General features: G+C 39.3%; 1 protein-coding gene across 4 annotated transcripts in view; it reads right to left on the bottom strand.

The window, feature by feature from the left end:
- Nucleotides 1-9,741: 9,741 nt before the first annotated feature.
- Nucleotides 9,742-21,766, bottom strand: part of MPP7 (MAGUK p55 scaffold protein 7) — a 148,500-nt gene continuing 136,475 nt past the window's right edge. For all 4 annotated transcript variants that reach the window (XM_088160108.1, XM_088160121.1, XM_088160116.1 and 1 more), the window contains 5 exons: nt 19,049-19,129; nt 17,119-17,212; nt 15,925-16,033; nt 14,321-14,464; nt 9,742-12,905 (listed from right to left, as the gene is read on the bottom strand). In XM_088160108.1, coding sequence (XP_088016234.1) covers nt 12,726-12,905; nt 14,321-14,464; nt 15,925-16,033; nt 17,119-17,212; nt 19,049-19,129 — 608 coding nt within the window. In that variant the 3' untranslated portion in view covers nt 9,742-12,725. The remainder of the gene's footprint in view (nt 12,906-14,320; nt 14,465-15,924; nt 16,034-17,118; nt 17,213-19,048; nt 19,130-21,766) is intronic.

Here is a 21,766-nt window from a genome sequence, read left to right as displayed (position 1 = left end):
TATACTGATTTTCACACTAAAATTACTTTAAGGAAGAAAGACTTGCTGTATGTGGTAAATCAAAGGAGAAATGTAAGAAACTATTCCTGAGAGGTTCACTACTCTGCACAGCAAAAGCTCTGCTCAGCCTCTCCGTGACCTGGGCTCCACATGATTTATTGGTTATCTTTAATAAAGCGAAATCCAAGCGCCTTTTCTGTTTTGTTACTTCCATTTTAACACCAGCAGTAGCAGACAGACAGACAAGGTTTAGTTTTAGCCTGGGAGCTAAAAGAAATACTTCTAACATACATATGTACTGTTACAGTCTGACTTATAAATGCTCAGTAGTAAAGTCAGCAGGAATTGAGCACTAAAACTGGAGAAGAGTAAATGGAAAGAGATCCTGCTGTATTCGCAGACACGTGGTAATAAGGAAAGCACTCCCGACTGCTCTTGGAAACTTGTCATGTAAGGGAGTAAGGGGAGAGGTCAGGCAGTGACAGACTGCTCTGCCAGCCTGAAATGGGGGGTTGCACCAAATCTAAAAAACCAAAAGCATGCATTTAACTTAAAATGAATGTTATTAAAACAAATTATACCCATCATTCAGAAATGAAATCTGAAAGTACCGTAACTCCTGGCTTCTGTTCACATGATGTCTGGCAGTGTGCTGTGTATCATCCACAAAGTATCTTCCCGAATCCCCAGCACCCTGGCTTCAGGAACCACTCTAAATCTCACCAAATTCTGATAATTCTGATGTCATTTTCTAAGCTTAAAGTATTCTTGCAAGTGACATCAATCATGACTCAACCCGGCTTCACTTGCCATATATGACAAAGGCTCCTATTTTTAATTTTTCAGACAAATACAGCTTGTATAACTGTTGGTTTTTTTGTTTTTTTTTTTTTTTTTTTTTTTTTGTTTTGGATTTTTTTGGTTTTTTGGGGTTTTTTTTTGCCAAAAATACGTCAGTTTGAATCTCGCTATTCCAAGCATATTCTGTTCTTTTGGGATACTTTTCAGCTGGCTTATTTATATCAGGTTTGTAAGAAATTAAATGTTTTTCTAGAAGCAAAATAGCAGACTTGGAGAACAGAGCTTCCACCTTGCATTATTAATAGAATTTGTGAAAATCTGTGGTTATATTGTCAAGATGCACAGAAACTAATTGCACAGAGCCAACAATTCACTCAGCGTGATGGTTAAAATGCATAAATGGATAAAAATTATTTGTATTAGTGCCTGCAGTCTCTTGTAAATGTCAAATACTTTCTTGACATTCTAAAACCCAGGCTGTACAGCAAAAGTGGGAGAGTAGCATTTTGTATTAATTGAAAAATGTATAAAACTGATTATCCCCTTCTAGCACTCAGTATTTCACTGTTTCATGAAGACCTTAGATGATGATTATAACTCTTTCAACTCATCGTGGCTCTCATATTTCTTCCAGCAGAGCAATGAATATTTTACTTGAGATAAATAAATAAGATTTTACTTCCTGTGAAAGAAGATATTTAAAGAGATTCCCCACAACCAGTTTTCTCACTTGGAAAAAGTTGTAAATGTTCATTTCCCCTATTTCCCATGCATGGCAGTCTTGCCATTCCAGTGAACTTGCTCTTCCTCTTCTGTAAATCCCTATCCCATGCATTAGTCCCATATATGTCAGTACTGTCACTTCAGCTTTATACTGTTCCCTTTAATCGCCCCACAGGGTTCAAAGGACACCTGGACACATTCTCATCTCCCAATCTTTAAAACACTTACTAAAAGTTCTAGTATAAAGGATTTATGATGTTTCCTTGGATCAAAACATTTGTGTCCTTACCATACATCCATCAGACTTTACTTTTTTTACTGTGCTAAAGTAGAATGATGCACAGGTGTAATTGAACTGACAGAAGTGTTTGTATTTTTCTAGAACAGATAACTTTTATTCTGTACAGCTGATATTTTACTCATTGTTCTCATTAGTACTCACATTTATTTCCAAAGAATTGTGAAGTGAAATCATCAAAAAGCTACCAGCTGCACAACTCTTCTGAAGCCTCTGAGTCTGTCTTACACATTACAAAAACATGCATGGCTAAGGGCTTAGAGATAGTAAAAAAAAAAAAAAAAAAGAATTGAAAAGGAATATAGGAATATCCAGGTGGTTTTTTAACTGCAAAATACAATAAAGTAGAGTTTGGAAAGTATTACACAGAAATATAATAACAAAAACCCCCAAGATACACCATTTACAAGTTGAGCTGTACAGTGCTGTGCCTTTGCGTGAGCTGAAATCAGTAAAGCAGACAGAGCTCACTCGACAGGGATTGAGAACTTGTGACAGCTCCGAATGTACAAACGTACAACTGGCAGCTTACAGGTACTGAGCAACACAGAAAATCTTTCAAGGCTTAAGGTTAACTAAGGTTAATTATTCCAAAACACTGTTTTGTAGATTTCAGTAATGATTGCCTAAAGTGACAGCAATGAATTGCTGCCTCCATTTTGAGAGCACTTGGGAAATTATGTAAAAGCTTGTAGAAGATTTATCATGACCACACTGTAGGTGTAAAAGAAATGAAACGCTGAAAGGACAACTGAGCAGCAAAGGGCCATCAAATGCAGTCTCACAATTTCCATTAAATAATTTAGACAAAGCATCAATAGATTTATCAGCCACACATATTTACTACCACGTTTGATGGGATCTTAATGCATTTGCATTGAAGTTTGTTCCCAGATACTAATCTCAGATACTAATCCAAAGATAATAACCAGACAGCTCCCACACATTTGATTACTTGCTGAAATATTTATCATCTTTCCTGATTGCATCTTATCTCAAAGCCAGACCCTGAGCCCAGAGAAGTAATCAGCTTGGTTCCAGGGTAAGAGCTGCCAACCCCATTGTAAGGAGTGTTACAGAAGTCAAAGGGACCACACATGAAACGAGGCACTAAGGTTCAACTGTAAAAGTCAGCAAGACCTGGCATTAGATTACAAGGTCTTGAGAGCAAAGGCATTCTTGATTTCCCAGGCACGGAAAGACAAGAGGTAAAACGCTGATACTGTTAAAATAAAAATGAAACTTTTCTAACTTCACTAGCACTTCATGTTTATTGTGTTAATCCACTGCCATCTCATCTGTGCCATGCTGTTAAACTGCAGGAACAATCCTGTGTGCTCAAGTGGTACAGATGAAAGTCATTTGAGGCTAACTACAGGAGGAGTTCCTACTATCCCTCCTTTAGGGATTGAAGTGGTGTCAGCTCTCTGCTGATATTTCACCCTCATCCCAAACACATGATAGAGAAAGCAGCAGCAGCCATTAGGTACTCGCAGTGAAGCAATCTAGCCTAAGCACTTTCCAATAGCACAAAATGAGGCAATTTACCAGGAAGAGAGGGAGTTGCATTAGCATGAAAAAATTCTAAGTTATTCACAAGATGCTAAAAGAGAAGAAAGAATCATCAATCCTGAGCACTGGAACCATGAGGATCCATAAGGATTTTACATGATATTCATGACTCCAAGCCAAGTAACCACTGCTGTAAGTGGAGCTGAGCAGAGCAGTAGCACTGGCTCCCTGCAGAGCCTGCTCAGATTTGGAGAGAATCTGGCCTCGTGTGTCTTCCACTTACACTTTGTGACAGACAAATTAGCGTAGCTGGGAGTGACCCAGGAGTTCTGCAGAAAGTCTGCGCATGAGTGTCTCACTGGGGATACTTAAATGTCGTTGCAGGGACAATAACAAACACCAAATGTATAAATGCACCACATTCTGCCAGTGGCAGCAGAGTTAACACCAGCCACCATCACCCCTCTGGTACAAAGTAGGTGAACGTGAAGGAGACTCAGGATTAAAAGTGCAACCACCTTGTCAGTGATACCCAGGCACTTCAACCACACCTGTCTTGGCATGAACAGACTCTCAGGTGCAGGCAGGTTTTAATACCTCCTTCACAAGATGATTTCTGGAGACCAGAAAGTCAAGAGCTACATTCAGTGACACTGTGAAGGGGAAGCACATGCAGAGTCTGCCATGAGGTAGTCAAGAACTACACACTGGAATGTGTTACCTGACACAGGGTAATGCAATGGCTCCCTGATAAGTGTGGGTAAATGAAGGCCCGGGGTGGTGATGGCTCCTTCTTGTAGTGGAGAGGGAGTGAATGACACCTTGCTGCTCAAATCATCTTCCCATGTAGTTTTCACCCTTAGGTTGCTCATTTTTGTGCAGATTTGGAGACTTGCCGGTGTTCAGCAGTGTCCCAGCTTCTCCCTTCCAGCGGTTCCTGGCCAGCCTCTCCTTTCTGCTTCACATTGCCTTCCTTAAACTATTGGCCCCTGACATGGAGAGGCTTTTTGAGAAGACTGGTTAGGAAGAAAGGAAACGAGATTAAACAGAATAGGTCACTTGAGAACACTTGCAGAAATTTTGTCTTTATTTGCTTGGTCTGGTAGCTCTGGAAGATAGGAACTCCACATGTTTTATGGCTCCATTTATATAACAAATAAAGTCTTTAATTACAGAAACCCTTGCTTTCAAGGAGGAAGTAGGGAAGCCAAAGAAAAACAGAAGATTTTGCAGTCAGAATAATAATGTCTGATAATCAGAAGTGTCACATAATCCTCTGAAAATTAAAAATGGAATAATAAAATATTTTCCCCATTTACTTAGTTACGGTGTAACCTTGTCAGGGATACCATCCTTCATTTCAAACACTGTGCTGTTACCTATGGCAGCCTGTCCTCTGGCAGAGTGGCACCTCCTGCTTTGGTTGGAAGAGCTTCCCTGCAGCTCCCCTGCCGCGCCGCAGCATCCCCCGAGCCCCGCGCTGGCTGACACTCACCGAGAGCGGTGTCAGGAGCAGGGTACGAACAGAGTTGGCTTTTTGAAGGGAAAATAGAATTTGATACTTCAGTTCCCACAGGGTATCACCACAGAGACTATTTTCTGCAAAATGAAACCAGCGGAGCGATGTTTTACACCACAATATCGCATAAAAGGCAAGACAGTTGGCCCAGTGATACTCCTACACAGACAAATTCCTGTGTCTCTGGACAGGTTCACATTTCTTTATCTGGCAAGCATAAAATTGTAGTCTGTGTACAAAGTAGCTTTTTTATTTAAAGAACAATTAAGCTAATCCCGCAAGATTTCATGTTTAACTAGTTTTGTAGTGAACAAGTTTGTAGTCTGCATTCAATCAAGCTCTTCTGACTTTCAGAAAATAGGGGCAAACCAGTATATGTGAAATGTAAAATTACAAGTTTCCTGAGATGTGTGAGTCCTGCTGGAGTAAAACTATACATCTATTTGCTAAAACTTTGGTATTCTATAAGTAGACTTCTTTCTTTAGTCTGCCCTTAATCTTACAGTTATGCTATATAAACCTGGTTTTTCATTAAAATAAACTGGTGTGCACTAAAACACTTGATAAATACATAAGAATATGTACATGTACACACATGCTCAGTAAAAGCTGCTGTTGGCTTGAGGGTAACATCAGCTGCATTCATGACAAGATGCAGGCTCTTGGCCTTCAAAGTCTCACCTACTCAAAAGTGTGGTCAGGCTCAGTGTTTTTTTCAGTGTGGTTTGAGCTGGGGTTGAATCCAGCTGTGGCCAATGATGATCTGAATTCAACAAAGTCAAGAGAAGACAATAATTCAGGTTCATTTCTGGGTTTTGACAAAACAATGGTTCAAATCAATCTTTGGTTTTGGTTCTACTTCCTGCTTAACAGCTGTGTAAAGAAAAACATCTGGAATAATAACCCAGCAGGGCCAATAAGTGAGGCTGCTCTTTCATACTGTCCAGATAGCACCAATAATAACAAAGCTTTCAAGCCAGTTTTCAACAACAACAATGAAAAAACCACAACCAAACAAGAAAATACTTTTTGTGCCTTACAGTCAGCAGTGGCCAGGACTGCACATGAGACTTGGAGCATTCCTGCCTCCATTGGCACCAGACAGGGAAATGAGCCAAGACCAGCCCTGCTGTCCTGGCTCTGCAGGAAGGAGGCAGAGCACAGCTCATACACACAGCTGATTCCCTCCTGCAGTCAAGCTGGCTTCATGGCTGCCAGGACCAGGCTTCTGCGAGCCCTCAGCTGTGCCTGGGCACTGCCCAGCATGGGCTGAAGCCCTGCCAGGGAGCTCCAACCACCTGATCCTCCTGTGAGAATCCTAAATCTGACATCCCCGTTAGGCCAGCAGTGCCTCTGTGCCAGCTGGTAGGAAGAGCTGTGCACAGTGCATCTCCTTGCACCTTCCCACTGCTCTGCCATCTCTCCCACTTCTTTTAGTGAGCTCCTTTGAACCTGGGACTACATCTTTGTTCCATGTTCATTTGGTGCCTAACGCAGGCCAGCCTGGTTTTGGGGGTAGGGCTCCCGAAGTTGTATCAAAGTACGTTTAGTGGGGAAGTATAAACCATACAGGGCATGCAAAGCTCTGTGGAATGGTCTCAACCCATGCTCACATCTGGGCAACTGCCACAACCCGAACGTCAGCCCTGATCATGAAACATGACTACTCCCACTGCCTGAGATTAAGACCAATTTTAAGGAACTGTATAGTTGCTTAAAAACAAGCCACCAATGGAAATCTACAAAAGGGAGAGGACACACCAGGAAATGTCCAGAGGTCACACAGTGATGCCTTGGGGAGCTGGAACAGAGGCTTCACACAGAGTTGAGGGGAATAAAATGGGTATTTATTGAGAGGCTTATGAAAGGCTTACAAAAGGCTACACTTCAGCAGTATGAGTGTTGCAGTTGTGGCCTCTACATGGATGGCTTTAAGATGGAAACAAAGGAGGGCTTGGTCACAAAATCTTACACTTTTATAGGTTTTGGTTCCTCTTTCTACATTGTTTATGCTTAGGGCCTGAAGTCTGAAGAAACTGTCCTTGACTTTTCAACTGGAATAGGACTGTTTTGTTTTCATCACCTTAGCACATTAGAAAAGCACACCCAAGCAGAATAGAAAAACTTAAAATTTAAGGCATCAACAGAAAACAATAACTGCCACCAATGGCCATTGCCTTAAACAAAAACCCCTGAAGCCAACACTGGCTGCATAAAATTTACAATTGCTCCTGGTCTTTTTTACCACATGCCGCTCTCATGCATCCAACAGGCCACAGGGACCTCTCAGAGCAATTCTGCTTTCATAGGACAAAACACTGTTCAGGTGCTTTCCATCTGGAAAAAACACTAGCTCTTCACTTCTGTTTCAGGAACACACCACCCCTGTGTCCACTGGGAAGGAGGTAAAAAATATCATCGTATCAAATTTTTGATGTCTGTTTTTCAAGATCAGTGAATTGTCCCTTTTCTCCTCCTTATATGACTGAGTCACTAAATTGAAACTGTACAAGGGTGAAGAGGAAAACAAAGAATGAAATTTGACTAAACATAGTTTGGTAAGTTTGAGCTAGAGCTGTGATTGCTGTACTCTTGTTGCAAAAGTTAATGAAGTTAAAAGAAAGTAAAGCAGCATCTTGGCCAGCACCATCAGGATCTGGAGTGCTCCTCCTGAATACTACATTTCAGCTCCATAATTTGGACAATTTTAGCTTTGTTTACCCATGAAGATTTATTGGTGCTTATTTGTGTTTACCAAGGAAGGAACAGAAACTGCAGCACATTTGCAGCCAAGTCTCTAACCTCCTGTTCAGTGACTTATGAAACTGAAATGCATTTTCAGGGTAGTACTTCCATTTGTAAAATTCTCAGTTCATCTCTGCCATACCCACAGACCCTCCCTTTAAAACACATACCCAAAGTTTTTATGAGCCCGTGTATAATCTTATAGAAAGCTTGTAATGTAATATCTTTGTTAAAACACAAATCTAAATTTCACTTTAAAATTATCAGATGCCTTTTGGGTTTTTTTAGCATATTCAAGTTCTGACTATTAATACAGCTACTGAAAAGAGATCTAATTACAACAGAAATTGTGACCTAATTTTCTCTATTTCTTATCAACAAGTTTCAGATACTGTTTGAACCATTTGAACCCTCTTGGAAATTCTGAGGATATTTTTCTCCACATATTGAAATGTGTAGCTGGCAGCTCCTGCCACTGAGTCCTTAAAAATTTGTTTAAACAGACATTAAGTGTACAACTGAAACAGAAGCAAAACAAAGTCTCAATAATCACACAGATTTACCCTCTTTGTTCAAACGCTGGATTTCAGCTACAGAAAATACCATAGTATTTTATTATAGAGATGTAAAATCATTCCACAGAGTCTTCCAAATATCCAACTTGTATTTCAGACACAGATATCAAGAGGAGAAAAGTCTCCAGCTGTCTAGAACTCTGAATTCTCTCATTTGTACTGCCATTTAACATAAGACAAACTTTAAGACCAGACTTTAACTGTTTCCAAATGTTTTTGTGTGTTTTTCTGCTGAAACCTTTAACTGCTATCTAGCACCAGAATTCTTAAACAACAAATACACCTACAGTCTCCCTTTAATTTTGTGTTCAGACATTTTTCTGTTGAATGCTTGGTATCATACATTAATCATGGTAATATATGATAAATACTTAATGACTCTGAGAGCAGAAGGATCTTGGGCAAATTTCAAGCACATATGACTTCATGCACTGATACACAAAAAACTCTTAATCCTGTGGGGAAATGACTATAGAGAGAGCAGTAGCAAAAATAGACTAGATTATAAGTTGAACTTCAAATCTCCGAAAAAAATATTCATCCTTTGAAACAGTCTCACAAAAGCTAAATACGAGCTTTCCCAAAGAAAAAAATTCTCCTCACACAGTCGAAACCTGAACTGAAGTACACGTGGGAAATGCAGAATAGTGCAGTGAAACAAAACAGAAGGTGCTTAAAAGTCTTCTCTCTAATCCTAGTATGTGTTAGGCTACTTTTTTTTTTTTCTTTCCTGGAAAAAGGCATAACACAATGCAAAAAAGTAACTGAGTTCAAGCATGACTTTCTTTGAGTCCTACAAATGAGCACAACCTCCCATGGGACTTGTGTGTGGCCCAGAAGTTTCTGTGTCTGGTGAAACACTCCGAGTCAACAACTCAAAAAACACTCTGAAACTTTTCAAGCCCAGACGAGCTGATATTTCAGTTTCATCCACTGATGTAAGCTTGTCCCCTCAGAAAGAAAATGGTTTATTATGAGGTGGGCTACAGGAAAGGGTAAACATCAATTCTGAAGAAGAGTTTGGCAACAAAAATGAAGTATTAAGAGCGGTCATCCTTGTTCTAGGGTGCTTTGTTTTTCCATTTAAGATAATTGGAGCATTAAAGTTAATAGAGAGTCCCATGAAATAACTTACTACTTAGGAATTTACTTTTCAAAGTAATTTTGTTCATCCTGGAGAAGAGAAGGCTCTGAGGAGACCTTAGAGCACCTTCCAGTACCTAAAGGTACTACAAGAGAGCTGGAGAGGGACTTTTTACAAGTCAGTGTAGCAATAGAACAAGGGGAAATGGCTTTAAGCTGAAGGAAGGCAGGTTTAAAATTAGGTATTAGGAAGAAATTCATTACTGTGAGGGAGGTAGGACACTGACACAGGTTGTCCAGAGACATGGATGCCCCATCCCTGGCAGTGTTCAAGGGGGATAGGGCTCAGAGTGAAAAGTATTCCTGACAATGCCAGGGGTGTTGGAAGGAGATGATCTTTGAGATCCCTTCCCACATAAACCATTCTATGAGTCTATAGTTATATATGGTGTTATGGTGCAATTTAGAATAAAGAAAGAAACATCTTCAGTGGTATATAATAATTTATTGTTTTGCATAAGAAGGTAATATCAGATTTCAGGTAAGACATCAACCAAGGACCTGATGGTGAATTCAAGTATAGAGCTTGGTACAATATTAAAAAATACTACCCTTTGTTTGACTACAGCAAACAGCTAGAACACAATAAAAACATCTGGACTTGACTGTCAAAACATACATTTCTCTAAAAACCCACACAGCACAACTTGAATATGTGGAATATTGGAAACATGTTTAGTTGTCTTCGTTCCCAAATTCTTAGGAGTCACAGGAACAATCCACCCCCCTGTTCCCCTTGGTATCCCAGAACAGTTCAGCACACAGGCTCAGCATCCATCATGATAAGCAGGCTCCTGTCCTGTTGAAACTGTTTGACTAAGACATTTTTTCTGCCAACACCTACTGTCATCTCTGCCTGCCCCATAGAGGGCTTTGATGTTTAGCTTTTGAAGCTAAACAATGCAATAACATTAATTTTTAAAGAGCACTTAGTAATGTAATTAAGAACATTTCTGACTCGTCAAAGACTGTGCACATTTTACTCTGCTGGTTGGAGCTATGCTTTTGAGATTCTCTTTCTTATGCAGGTGTTACTATTCAGGAATTAGGTCCTGGCTCAGAGATGGGGCAGGCAGCCATCAGCCTGGGAGACTCCTGCCAGGATGTGCCGTGGATCAGAGGGTCAGTGTCTCTGGAACACCACAGAGCACCACTGCTTACTGCTGCCCAGGACAGCTGAGCTGTGCACAGATCCTCCCAGACCACACTGACCAGGAATGGGAATTAAATTAATTTCAAAAAGACAGGAAAAACAGCCTGCAGGACAGCCAGAACTGTCTCTACCAGGGAGTTTGCAGATTATTCTAGCATCTACTTCAAAAAGAGAAAAGCAGGTCCCTTATGCAAACATGACTGTACCCCAGTGTTCCAAGACAGCCCAGGTTAGAAGCAATGTCAATAGTGTTTTAATGAGGACTAAAGCCTCTCCTGTTGAAAATCTTGAGAGATGCCAAGTGTCCTCTCCATTTCAAGAGATGGTGAAGGCACTTGGCATCTCGCAGGCAAACTGACCCGCTGAATTCCGTATCCCCTGAACAATAGTTTGACTTTCAGTAATTTAAAAAAAAATAGAAAATGTTTTCTCAACTCAGATAATCTCTATGCAATTAATTTAACCAACATATTCCTATTTATGTTACAAAAAAACCTGAAGTCTACCAGGAAAATGGTGAAATTTGACAGAAGTTACAGTAGAGCGGTTCAAGCAGAGCAGGTATCCGTACTGTACATCTGTAACTCTTGCATAAACATTTCCAGACTCACAGGGATTTTGCTGTTGTTTCTTGCATTTCGTTTGTTTTATAAGACTCTAAGCCAAATGCAATGGCCCACACATTAAATACACATTTAGAATAAAACTGCAAAACCTCATGACTTTATCAGCATATGAACTGAAATAAAATATTTACATGGAATGTTGAGCTCCATTTACAGAGACTGTTTCAAATTACAGACTTAGTAATCTCTTTAATAAATGATCACATTGACAAGAAATTTAAAAACTTAACATCCCTTTTCAACCCTTTCATAAATATATAAAGTTTCACTAAATTATTTTTCTTTAAACAAGAGTGCTATATTCTCTTTACAGATTAACATGAAATAATGGTTTCCTGTTTGAATGCCACAGATGGGATGATCTGAAGTCAGCAAGTTCCTATACACATTCTGTACTTACAAGACATAGTCACAACACAACACACAGGTGTTACTTGGTCTTTACATCTGTACTCATTTCCTGCATATCAGTAGTAAGTAAAGAAAAATACCAAATTATCTATATTAAAAATACATCCTCTAATATACATCTGCTTACACAGACATCAAATCTTAAAATGGGGTTTCCAACTGCCTGACCAGTGACACGGGTGTTTTCTACAGTGAACTCTACAGCATTAATTTATTTTTGAGTGGAGACAAAATACATGTTGCACTACTAAAAGGTATCACTACAATCTCAACAATAAAAATAATTATTCTCTTTCAATTGCTTCTCAGATGTCAAAGGTTTCCTCGGTGTTTGAAAATTTCTGATGGGAAAATTGTTCTAAAATGTGCCAAAAAGATTTAAAACCAATTTAAAGGGGGAAAAAAATTACTCTCTACTTTGTTGCTATTCATATCACTTTGCCACTGATTTTACAGAAGTTTAATCCCAGAGACTTTGAAGTTATATACACACTAACTCACATTTTTTCCTATTTAAATAATTATTCCCATTACTTTTCTTTGTTGTGCCACAGAGCATGCGTGAAAGTATTTTCAATCCATGCATGCTCACAGCTGAGTGTTTCACTATTAAGCCACTGAATACATCTTTCTTTCCATGATTATGGAATTGCAAAGGAATATCTAAATCCGTCTGTACATGTAAGACATGGTTAACATCTAGAAAAGTAAAAACACATTGATACATAATTAAAACTATGGTATCTTCCTCATAAAAATGTTGGTCACTTTTGCCTGTTTCAGTTCTCTCAAGCACTGAAAGGGCAATAACTTCCAAGTGCTGATGTGCTCTTTTATGGGAACAGTTATGCTTAAAACCACTGAAGTGCTGATCTCCAGCACCAATTTGTATCTTCTGCAAACTCTATGTTAAAAACACTCACCTTGGAAACACACAGATGATACAGAGGTGTTTGGCAGTTTTGCTACACTAATATTAGCTCACTGTACGGAGCACAGTAAATCTCTGGTTTAATCTGAGTGTTCTGACCCAAACCGTGGGCAGCAGAATTGAAGACACAGGAAAACAAGACCAGTTCCAAGTGCATGAAGAGTAAACCTGCTGTTCAGTAGAATTAAAAGCCCTCCTCCCAAGAAAATGGCCATCAAGTAAAGCCTAACCATGCCCAAGGTTTAGATGCTGATACAACAGCAGAGGTTTTGTCTACTTAAAACATTACTATGAGTGTAGCCAGCTGACAGGAACCCAGAAGGTCTCGGTCTCCAACCTGTCAAAAGTTGTTTTAAGCTCACTGTAAGCTGTAGCAAGGTCATCGTTGACTATCACCTTGTCAAAAAGGTGGCCATACTGGCTCTCCATCACATGGGCAGATTTAATCATTTCGTGAAAATCTTCTTCCTAGTAAGAGCAGTGCAATAACCATCAGTGCACAGCCAGTCCACAGCAACACTGCATAAACTCTTTCTGCATTAAACATGGTCTAATCACTTACTTCTTATCTCACCAGGAGATGGAAACTGTACTTCTAATTTAAAAAAATTGAGATTACCATTACAAGTGATCTCAGAGAGTATTCTGGTGAGTTGACTCAGCTCAACAGGCAATTCTTTCATCTCTCCCTTTGTGGTGACACAATTAGTCACTGCACAGTAATTACGGAGACATTTTCTGTTAGCAGTACTAGTGGAAAATGTTTCTAGCTGTTTACTTTGATGATACATTTAAAGTTTCAGTATGTTAATCTCAGGTTGCTATTAGCACACCATGAATTAGAGCACAGTCCTTTTTCTTTTATGAGCTCGGTAGGAGTCGCCATTCTATGCATTGTTCAATATCTGGCTTAGAAGATTTCTCTTCATATTTTGGGAGAGAAACAAATCTTAGTAATCTGTTTAAACTACTTTGAGAGATGAAACCTGTCCTAAGTAAGCAATGGACTGAAGGTTGCTGTTAAGAACAAACTCCTCTTACTTTTTATATATCACAAACCAACATTTTCTTACAGAATGTAATTCCCAAACTATTCCAAATGCACATTCTACACAGATATAGTCTGTGACTATACATTCTACACAGATATAGTCTGTGACTATATCCGTGACTCACTTTGAAACAAAACCTAAAAAATGTTCAGTATCACTGAATGAGGAAAAATAATGCACACTGTAAATACAGCTAAACAGTCTAATGATGATCAACTTTGCTGTAGACTCAAATTATTATTTCATTATATTACAAGGAAGCAAGTGTGTTAACATTGGGTAATCTAAATTTTTTTCTGACTATTGTCAAAAACCAGCATTTATTCCTTGCTTAGTTATCTCTTCTTCTTTATTACAATGTTAATTTTCCTATAACATTTTAAAAACCCTCTATTTCTCTTATCCACAAATACGGACTTTTTAGCATTTAGTTTTTCAATTGGTTCTTTATATTTGCATTTTCCTCTAAATTTAGACCCCTTAATACAGTTTACAAAACAAATAAATGCTTATATTTGAATAGAAACATCTAAGCAAATTTTTTAAAGGAAATCCACAGCATTATCTCTTATAAAGATATGCTTGCACTGCGGATATTCTTTAATGACATAAAGTCAGAGGAGCATGGAAACTGTAAATATCCATGAGCACATCAAGCAATGAAAACACCACAGTAAATGTGTGAGAGAGGTTGAGAAACAGCAAGATGCTTGTGTAAGCCCTGACAAGTGCTGTCAATAAGAACCAGTGATCACCTTTACTTTCCAAGTAAACTGCTACAACAAATCTCTTAACACGTTCTCACGTTTTACCATGTCTAATTATACTTACTGTAAAGGGTTTTGCAGTTCCCTTGTCATCTTTACTTGAAATAATCTTGGCATTTTTTCTGGTTTCTCTCAAGCGGTCAAGTGATGGAGGTTTTATAAATATAACAAATGGTTTAAACTCGTATGTCCGCAAGTGTTTCACTGTCTGGGAAGCGGAAAGATTTTAATTAATTAGTTTATTTTGCACAATGGAATTTACTATAATAAAAGAAAGTCCCCACTGACCATAATAAACCCATAAAGCATTTATAGGCAGGTATTTTTCATTTACTGCCATCCTGCTGTGCTGACCAGAATTGATTCATGTACAGAGAATTTTCAGAATGGTAAGAAAACCCTTTCTCCAAGGGTGACCACTGGTCTTGATTTCCACACGGCTGCTGGTAAACCCCATGAAGTCTGGCAAAGCTTGAGTTGTGCACACTGGTGCCACTGGCCATGAGAGAATGGAGGGGAACAGCAGGTAATCAGGGGAGGAGGAAAAGTTCGACCCATTTTAACAAGAATGCAACCACATCTTTTTGTACCCATGAAAATTAGCAGAAAGAGGTGTCTGTGACACTTGTTCACAAAAGGGAAATGATTTTTCTCTTCAGTACTGCGTGCCCACCACACAACTCTCTGCTGTTCACTTTTCCTGAGTGAGCTATGTGTGGTGTTAGAGGCAGGTCTACGATTCAGTTGCAGCACAGGGTAGATGGTCAGAAGCTTTCTATCCTCTCCACACTGCCACGGTCCACAGGAACATCCCATGTGGGACAGGGGGATCCCAGAATGATTCACAAGCTTGGGTCCCCAAGCAAACTTAGTGCTTTTCAGGAACACAGGGCTGTGCGGGACAGGCAATGGTCTCATCAGCTCTCCTCTTCCCCTGGCACAGGCTATGGCTTCCCTGGCCACCACTCCTCTGCCAGTGCAACCCCTGCCCTGCTCCCAGGGCACAGCCCCACATCCAAAACTGCCCTGGGAGCTGTGCACAAACTGCCAGGGCTCACAAGCCATACATTGGCCACCCTTGGAGAAGGAGAAGAGATGCTTTGGCTTGCTTTAAACAAACTAGTCCAGCTCCTAGAAGCACTGTGATTATTGGGAGCAAAAAATTCCCAATGGAGCTGTACAGTGGGGTTGAAAGACAAGGTCAGTGCAAGAAAAAATGGTTTAGAGAGGAATATTCTTAACAATTATCCAGCCAACATCACATTTAGTGCATTCCTTGACTCATGTCCACCCTGCATGGAAACCCTGGCATGAACAGTCTAGTGAAACGTGAGATAGAGTTGCTGGACTCAGTGATAACGCAAAACTATTCTGCAATTAAAGTTTCAGAGACAATCTCTTGCCCAAACTAACAGAAAGATAAATGGAAATATAGGAGCATTCTGTAATTAAATCTTTGGTATTATGCTGCAGGCTTCCAATTCCCTTATTTACTGGCTGTATATTTATCTCTTTTCAGAGAGCCTTGCTGAGATAAAGGTAGCCAGCAAATCCACTCAACAGTTGTTCAGTGTGGGATAAAGTACACCTTTTTAGAAATATTTTTTTGCCGGACTTCCAAAATGCAATATGGGGAAGTACAAGAGTTCAGAAGACATGCTTACTTACATGAGGTTGCACATCCAACAAACAAACTTTGTTTTTAGCTAGAACTGATCGAACAGAGTCTAAACTTGTACCATAGTAGTTGTTCTTGTACTCGCCATACTCGATAAACCTGTGGCAGAAGGTGAAAACAACTGGAATAATTTTCATTTTCTCCAGAAAAAAAACTTACTAGTTTGTTTTATAAGATTTAATTCAGGAGCAAAAATATTTTACTTTACATGAGAGTTCTACTGTGTTTTATAAAGGAAATGCTGTCAAGTACTTCAGCATGTCAATTTTAAGAAATCTTCTACTTTACTGCTTTCAAATCAGTAACACCTGCTTGTATTACAGTTAAAGAGAAAAAAAGCACTGTAGTCCAACAGCCCACTAATGTTTTCCATCACCTCTTTTTCTGAACTAATGCAATGCAATAAAACAGTGGATAAGCTAAACAATAGAAACTACTGAAATTTCATTGCACACTACAGAATATCCAAATTCTCTGTCTCAGAAGAGGAGGAGTGATGACGGTGCTGGTGGAACCAAGGCGGCTGGTTATTTGCTATAAAAGTATAAGCGCTATTTGCCAGAAAAGCAAAGCACAGTTTGAAGTTTCAATAAAACCCACAGCTTTGTGTCTAATACACTTTTGCCCTCTGAAACTGGGACAGAATTTCTAGCTACAGAATTTTACAGGCTGCTGGAGAGCACGATGCTACCATTGTCTCTTCATTTTAGTCTACTTTCTGGAGGGTGTACAGGCAGGGGCTTCACTGTAGATCCCTAAATTCAAAAGCAGAGGAAGTGCCTGGCCTGAAAGAGAGCAGAACTATGCAAACATTGACTCAGGCACGTCTGCAGCACTTCCATAGCCCCCCTTCCCTAGAGCCGCAATGCTTTACTGCTATGACAGAAGATGCTCTATTAAAAGAATTCCATCCCAAGCACCTACGATTTCAGTGTCTCCTTGAGGAGCTGAGGTACTGAAACTACTTATAAGCTTAGAAACTGTTGTGTTTGCACATACTGCTTTTTTTTTTTTACTCTGTGTTTTTCCCCAGCTGCTTATATAACAAAATGTAATTTTAACACATCTTCAAATCTCTGCAATTTATATCCACTTTGACTTATTATCTAAAATAACAACCAGCCCCATTTTATAATAAACCATTGTTTTAACTGCAGTTCTAGTTAAAAGTCTCTTCAACATACTTGTTATTCTGTACATCTGTCTCAAACAAGTGCTTGGAAATGAAAATGTATTCGACACCATCACTTTCTTGGCTTCTCCTTGGGCGGGTAGTGTCTGCAGTTTCATCACAAAAAAAAAAAGAAAAAAAAGGAAAATATGCACAGAACAATATAATTCAAACCAGTTCAGGAAAAATGGAAAAGCACAAACTCTTTGTGCAATACTAAGCATAGCACTTCCCTCACTTCTGAAGCACATAAGGCTGCTCTGGATCTGGTAGGCAGCACACAAGCACATGACAGGATTGAGTTTTAAATGCATGCAGGAAAAGCAGGAAAAAAAACTATTGGACAAATATCAGTTATCATTTTTTATTAACTAGCGGAAAAAATCCAATAAAATGAGGACAGCTGAAAAATAAAAGGAACAGCAGTCCATAACAATTACCCCAGTCTTGCCTCTTGCTAAACTTATTAGCATATGAGACCATAAAGGGAAAGAAAGCACACCATTCTGATTTATAAAATGTAATGTTCATTAACAACTCTTGTAGCTATGGTATGTGAAGCATGGTAATAAAAAAAATAGGGTGTGAACTTGAAGTTTTAGTGCTTTTCTTTATCTGGTGATCAAAACAGAATTCTGTTTTTTTTCAGTAGTCTTGTATTATTTGCACTTCTTACTTTCCCCCAAGTAGGCATAAGGGTTTTGCTTATAATTGAAACTTATTTGTGGGGCTGTCACTCATGATCAATGAACCCATTAAAACATCCTATTTCGAACAAGTTGAATACTACAGCATCATGTATTCTTCATCACATATGGACATACAAAACCTGCTTGCAGCAACACAGTCTTAAATGCCACTTGATATATCACTTTTCTTCTTAGGCTGACACAGTGGGAACATTTCCAAGACAGGAACCCCAGTTCTCTCTCCAAGTCCTTACTTACTGAATTTCAGGGAGAGGGATTCCTTTACATGTTTGTTTTAACTTATAACCACAAATTTGGAAGAGAAAAGAGAGAAGGCAGCTTGATGAATACTTTTAGAGAAACTTTTAGAGAAATATTTTTTGGCAAATGATTGCATATGCTTCAATGTGTTAAATATTTTGGGAACATCTAGCTTTTTTGTTGTTGTTGTTTTCAATACCCAGCTGAAGCAAATATATGCAAAAGAAATTACTTGCCAAACTAAATGCACTAATTTTTCTACTTAGCAAATTCATTAATACATATACACTTCACAGAATATCTGCACTTGCAAAAAACCTGTGACAGAATCTCCCAAATTCAGAATGTTGGAGCCATATTTTTGAAGGATTCCTATAGAAGGTAAAAGTAGAAAGCAAACCAAGAAATCAAAGTCTAAAACTGTTGAGCTCTCCGTATTAAAGAAAACCCAGTAAAGTATTGTAGAAGTTAATAAAACATCATTTTACTCAATTTTATAAAAATCACACTACTTCGTCAGAGAGAGAAAGAGGATAAAACATCCCCAAATCAACTATTTTAAAGCTAATCAAAGCGATTTCATTAATTTATTCACTGGATTAAACTGTTTATCATCAATCTTCCTTTTTCAGCCTAACAGATAAAGGCCAGTTTGCTGAATGCAAGCATTGGTAACAGAGTACATTTCACTGCTTTGCAGCCAAATCCAGGGTGTTCTTCAGCTGAGTTTCATTTACTAAACCTCACTGATATCAATTATGCTAAACTTGTACTGACAGTGTACTGCAATGCCTCTGAGCCAAAAAGCTCTATCAGTTTAATCAACACTATTTAATACAGAACTGCAGCAGCACTTTTAAAAATTAGAAAAGTAATTTGGATGCCAAGCATGCATTTAGAGACCCAAATTTGAAAGTGCCTTGAAGTTAATGCAATAATAAAGGCCAATAATGCAAGTATATCATTAGAGAACAGAAGTGCATTTTTACTTACGTGGCACTGTTACCCCGTAGTGCTGGGTATCACTGATTAGCAACTTCCGTTTAAGTTCATTCAGTCCAACCCCTACAGGACCTGAAAGAAAAAAGTTGTCTTGTTTCCCAAAGCCAATTGTCTCTTGTATTCAGGTGTAAGTATGTTCCAAAGTAAGGCTACATAGCCTATGGGTGTGACATTACTGCCTTTTAACCAGTGATTTGGAAATGCCCATGGTTCCTGCCTCTCCTAGAATATAAAGAGCTGACAAATTTCAGGGGATGCAGTTGGCATTTACTCTGTTCTGACTTTATTACTGAGGAAATATCAGTAAAAAAAGTTGCCAGCAAAGTTGACTTTCTTTTCGGTAGGAACTACCCTCAGTGTGCACCCACCTCCATCTCAGCCCTACTACAAATGCCTGCATCCTAACCTGCATCTTTCCAGAATAAAAACTGGTTTGGCTGTCTATTTTGCCAGAATACCCCCAACCTGCAGATTAGAGGACCCCAGCTGGCATGTTCAAAGTGCCCCCAAAGCCTCTGCACTCTGTATGTGTCAGCAGGACCTCACTCCCTCCTGCTGCTGCATCCCTTGCCTGCACCAGATGCCCCTGGGGACAATTGCTTCCACCTTCTCATGCCCTGGAAGCACTGCTCCTTCCAGCCCCTGCTGCAGGCAGGAACACTGCCCAGCTCCTGGCTGCCTGTAGCTGTCACCATCCACCTTTTGACAGCGTGAGGGTGGCATTGCATGGAGAGAGGAAGGAAGGGTAGCACTTGCCAGGTCACAACCCATTTGGGATGTTTGAGTTTCTTTCTTTGTTGTTGATTTTCTTTTAAACTGTGCTTGTCTCCTGCCTGCTGTCTGAACAGGTCCAAAGCAAATGTTTCCTTCTTCGTGCGACTGCCAGAGACCACTCTTGGAAAGAGGATGGCAGGAAGAGACAAAGACTGCACGGAATTTTTTTGACCCGTCGCCTCCACCTCCACTTGAGTAGTGCTGTACTAGAAGCTACTGAGCAAGATGTTCCTCTTGGCTTTCAAGCTGCCCCTAATTCTCAGCTGTTTGCCAGCTGTGCCTTAGGTCTCTGCGAGGGCACTCTGTCCTGTGAGGTCTCAAAGGCTCCACAGGCACTCGCTGCCTGTCCCCAGGAGCCCTTCATGCAGGGCTCCAGCCAGCCTGCCCACTTTGGTGACAGGGCCATTGCGCTGTGTGAGCAGCAAAGGGAACTCAGCTCTGCATGTTCTTACGTTTCTGACAGTGGAGAGCCTTCACTTCTACAGAGCCAGGTCAACAGCAGAAGGCAAAGGAGAATGAGTCATTGGAACCATATCCCAAATAATGCAATGATAATACCTGCGGTTTTAAGGAAAATTCTTGCACATCTAGTAAAAGTGACACATTTATACATGAAGTGCTTCTTAACAAAGACACTTTAAACATTTTACCTACAAAACCTAATAAACATTTCAATAAAATAGTGTTGTAACTGCTACTTACTAGTCAGAGTCCAAAAACAGACTGATGCTTCAGTACCTTCAGGTGCCTATCTGTAAAAATGACCATACACCCTGTCTGGAGTTGAAACATATCATGATGAAAAGGAAGTGCTTGCCACTTTACTGCTACCCCCAGACTATGGTCCTGCTGTAAAATCTTAGCACTTCTACATTTAAAGTTTCTATGTGTTCACATCAGTTAAACACAGAACTACATTTCGAGTTCCATCTCTGACCTTCCTGTAAATTAATCTATCAGTATGTATAAATGTTTATTTAATATGGTGTACAGCAGCCTCTACTGGTGCATGTCTGCAGAGGACAGCAATGTGTTATGTAGATAATGGCATTATTTTTGTTATAATTTAATATTTTTCCTTTTTATAATAGTTTAGCTATTTATGGACTTTAATAGGAAAAGTAATTAAAACTCTTAATATATCCTAGCAAAGTAAACCAAAGCAAATGGAATTCAGTTTATAAAAACCACTCTATTACTTTTAAGCAAAATTCTTTCCCATCAAATCCACACAAATATTATTTCCTTATTCTACATGCTGTCAAATCAACAGTGTGCTTTTAGCTCTATTTATATATATAAAGAGTCCAGGCTTCACTTCCTGCAACACATGCTTTGGAAACACAGCTTAACTCTGTTTCCAGACCACAGCGTCACTACTACAGTCTCCCCTTCCAGATTAATATTTTAAGATCATCTTTAAATTGAACTACTGAAAGGTGTAGATTCTTCTTTTTCAGTGCTGTCTTCACAGAGTTCTCATAACTGCAGCTTATGGACACTGAAGGCTGATTCCGGCTCAGCAAAGCCATCCATTATGTGGATTTTTATACTACCTCTCCCAAATGTAATATACAGTTCCCTTCTAAATATTCTTTTCATTTTGATGCAGCAGAGAAAGATGCCAGTTTCTAATAGCTATTAGAACACAATTTGAACTCAAAAAGAGAATAAAGTGTCAGGATTTAAAAGGATAATCCTGACTCTTATAGTCAAATATAAGGTATGCAGGAGCCATGGCTGTAGTGTAGTTTTGATTTACCATAAAATCACCCCAGGCAGCAATATTTACAGTTATGCTGACAGATTTAGAGATGCTTTGCTTACTTTTTTAAAGGAACATTTGTGTTGTTTGCTGTTGCATGTTAAATCATGTTAATGGTCAAATCCAGCACAAGTGGACTGCAGTGCCTACCTCACTTTATTGAGAGACAT

This window comes from Sturnus vulgaris, chromosome 1 (genome assembly GCF_052056855.1).
Source record: "Sturnus vulgaris isolate bStuVul1 chromosome 1, bStuVul1.hap1, whole genome shotgun sequence".
In the NCBI taxonomy this organism is placed as follows: Eukaryota; Metazoa; Chordata; class Aves; order Passeriformes; family Sturnidae; genus Sturnus; species Sturnus vulgaris.
This window is presented reverse-complemented; position numbering and strand designations above follow the sequence as displayed.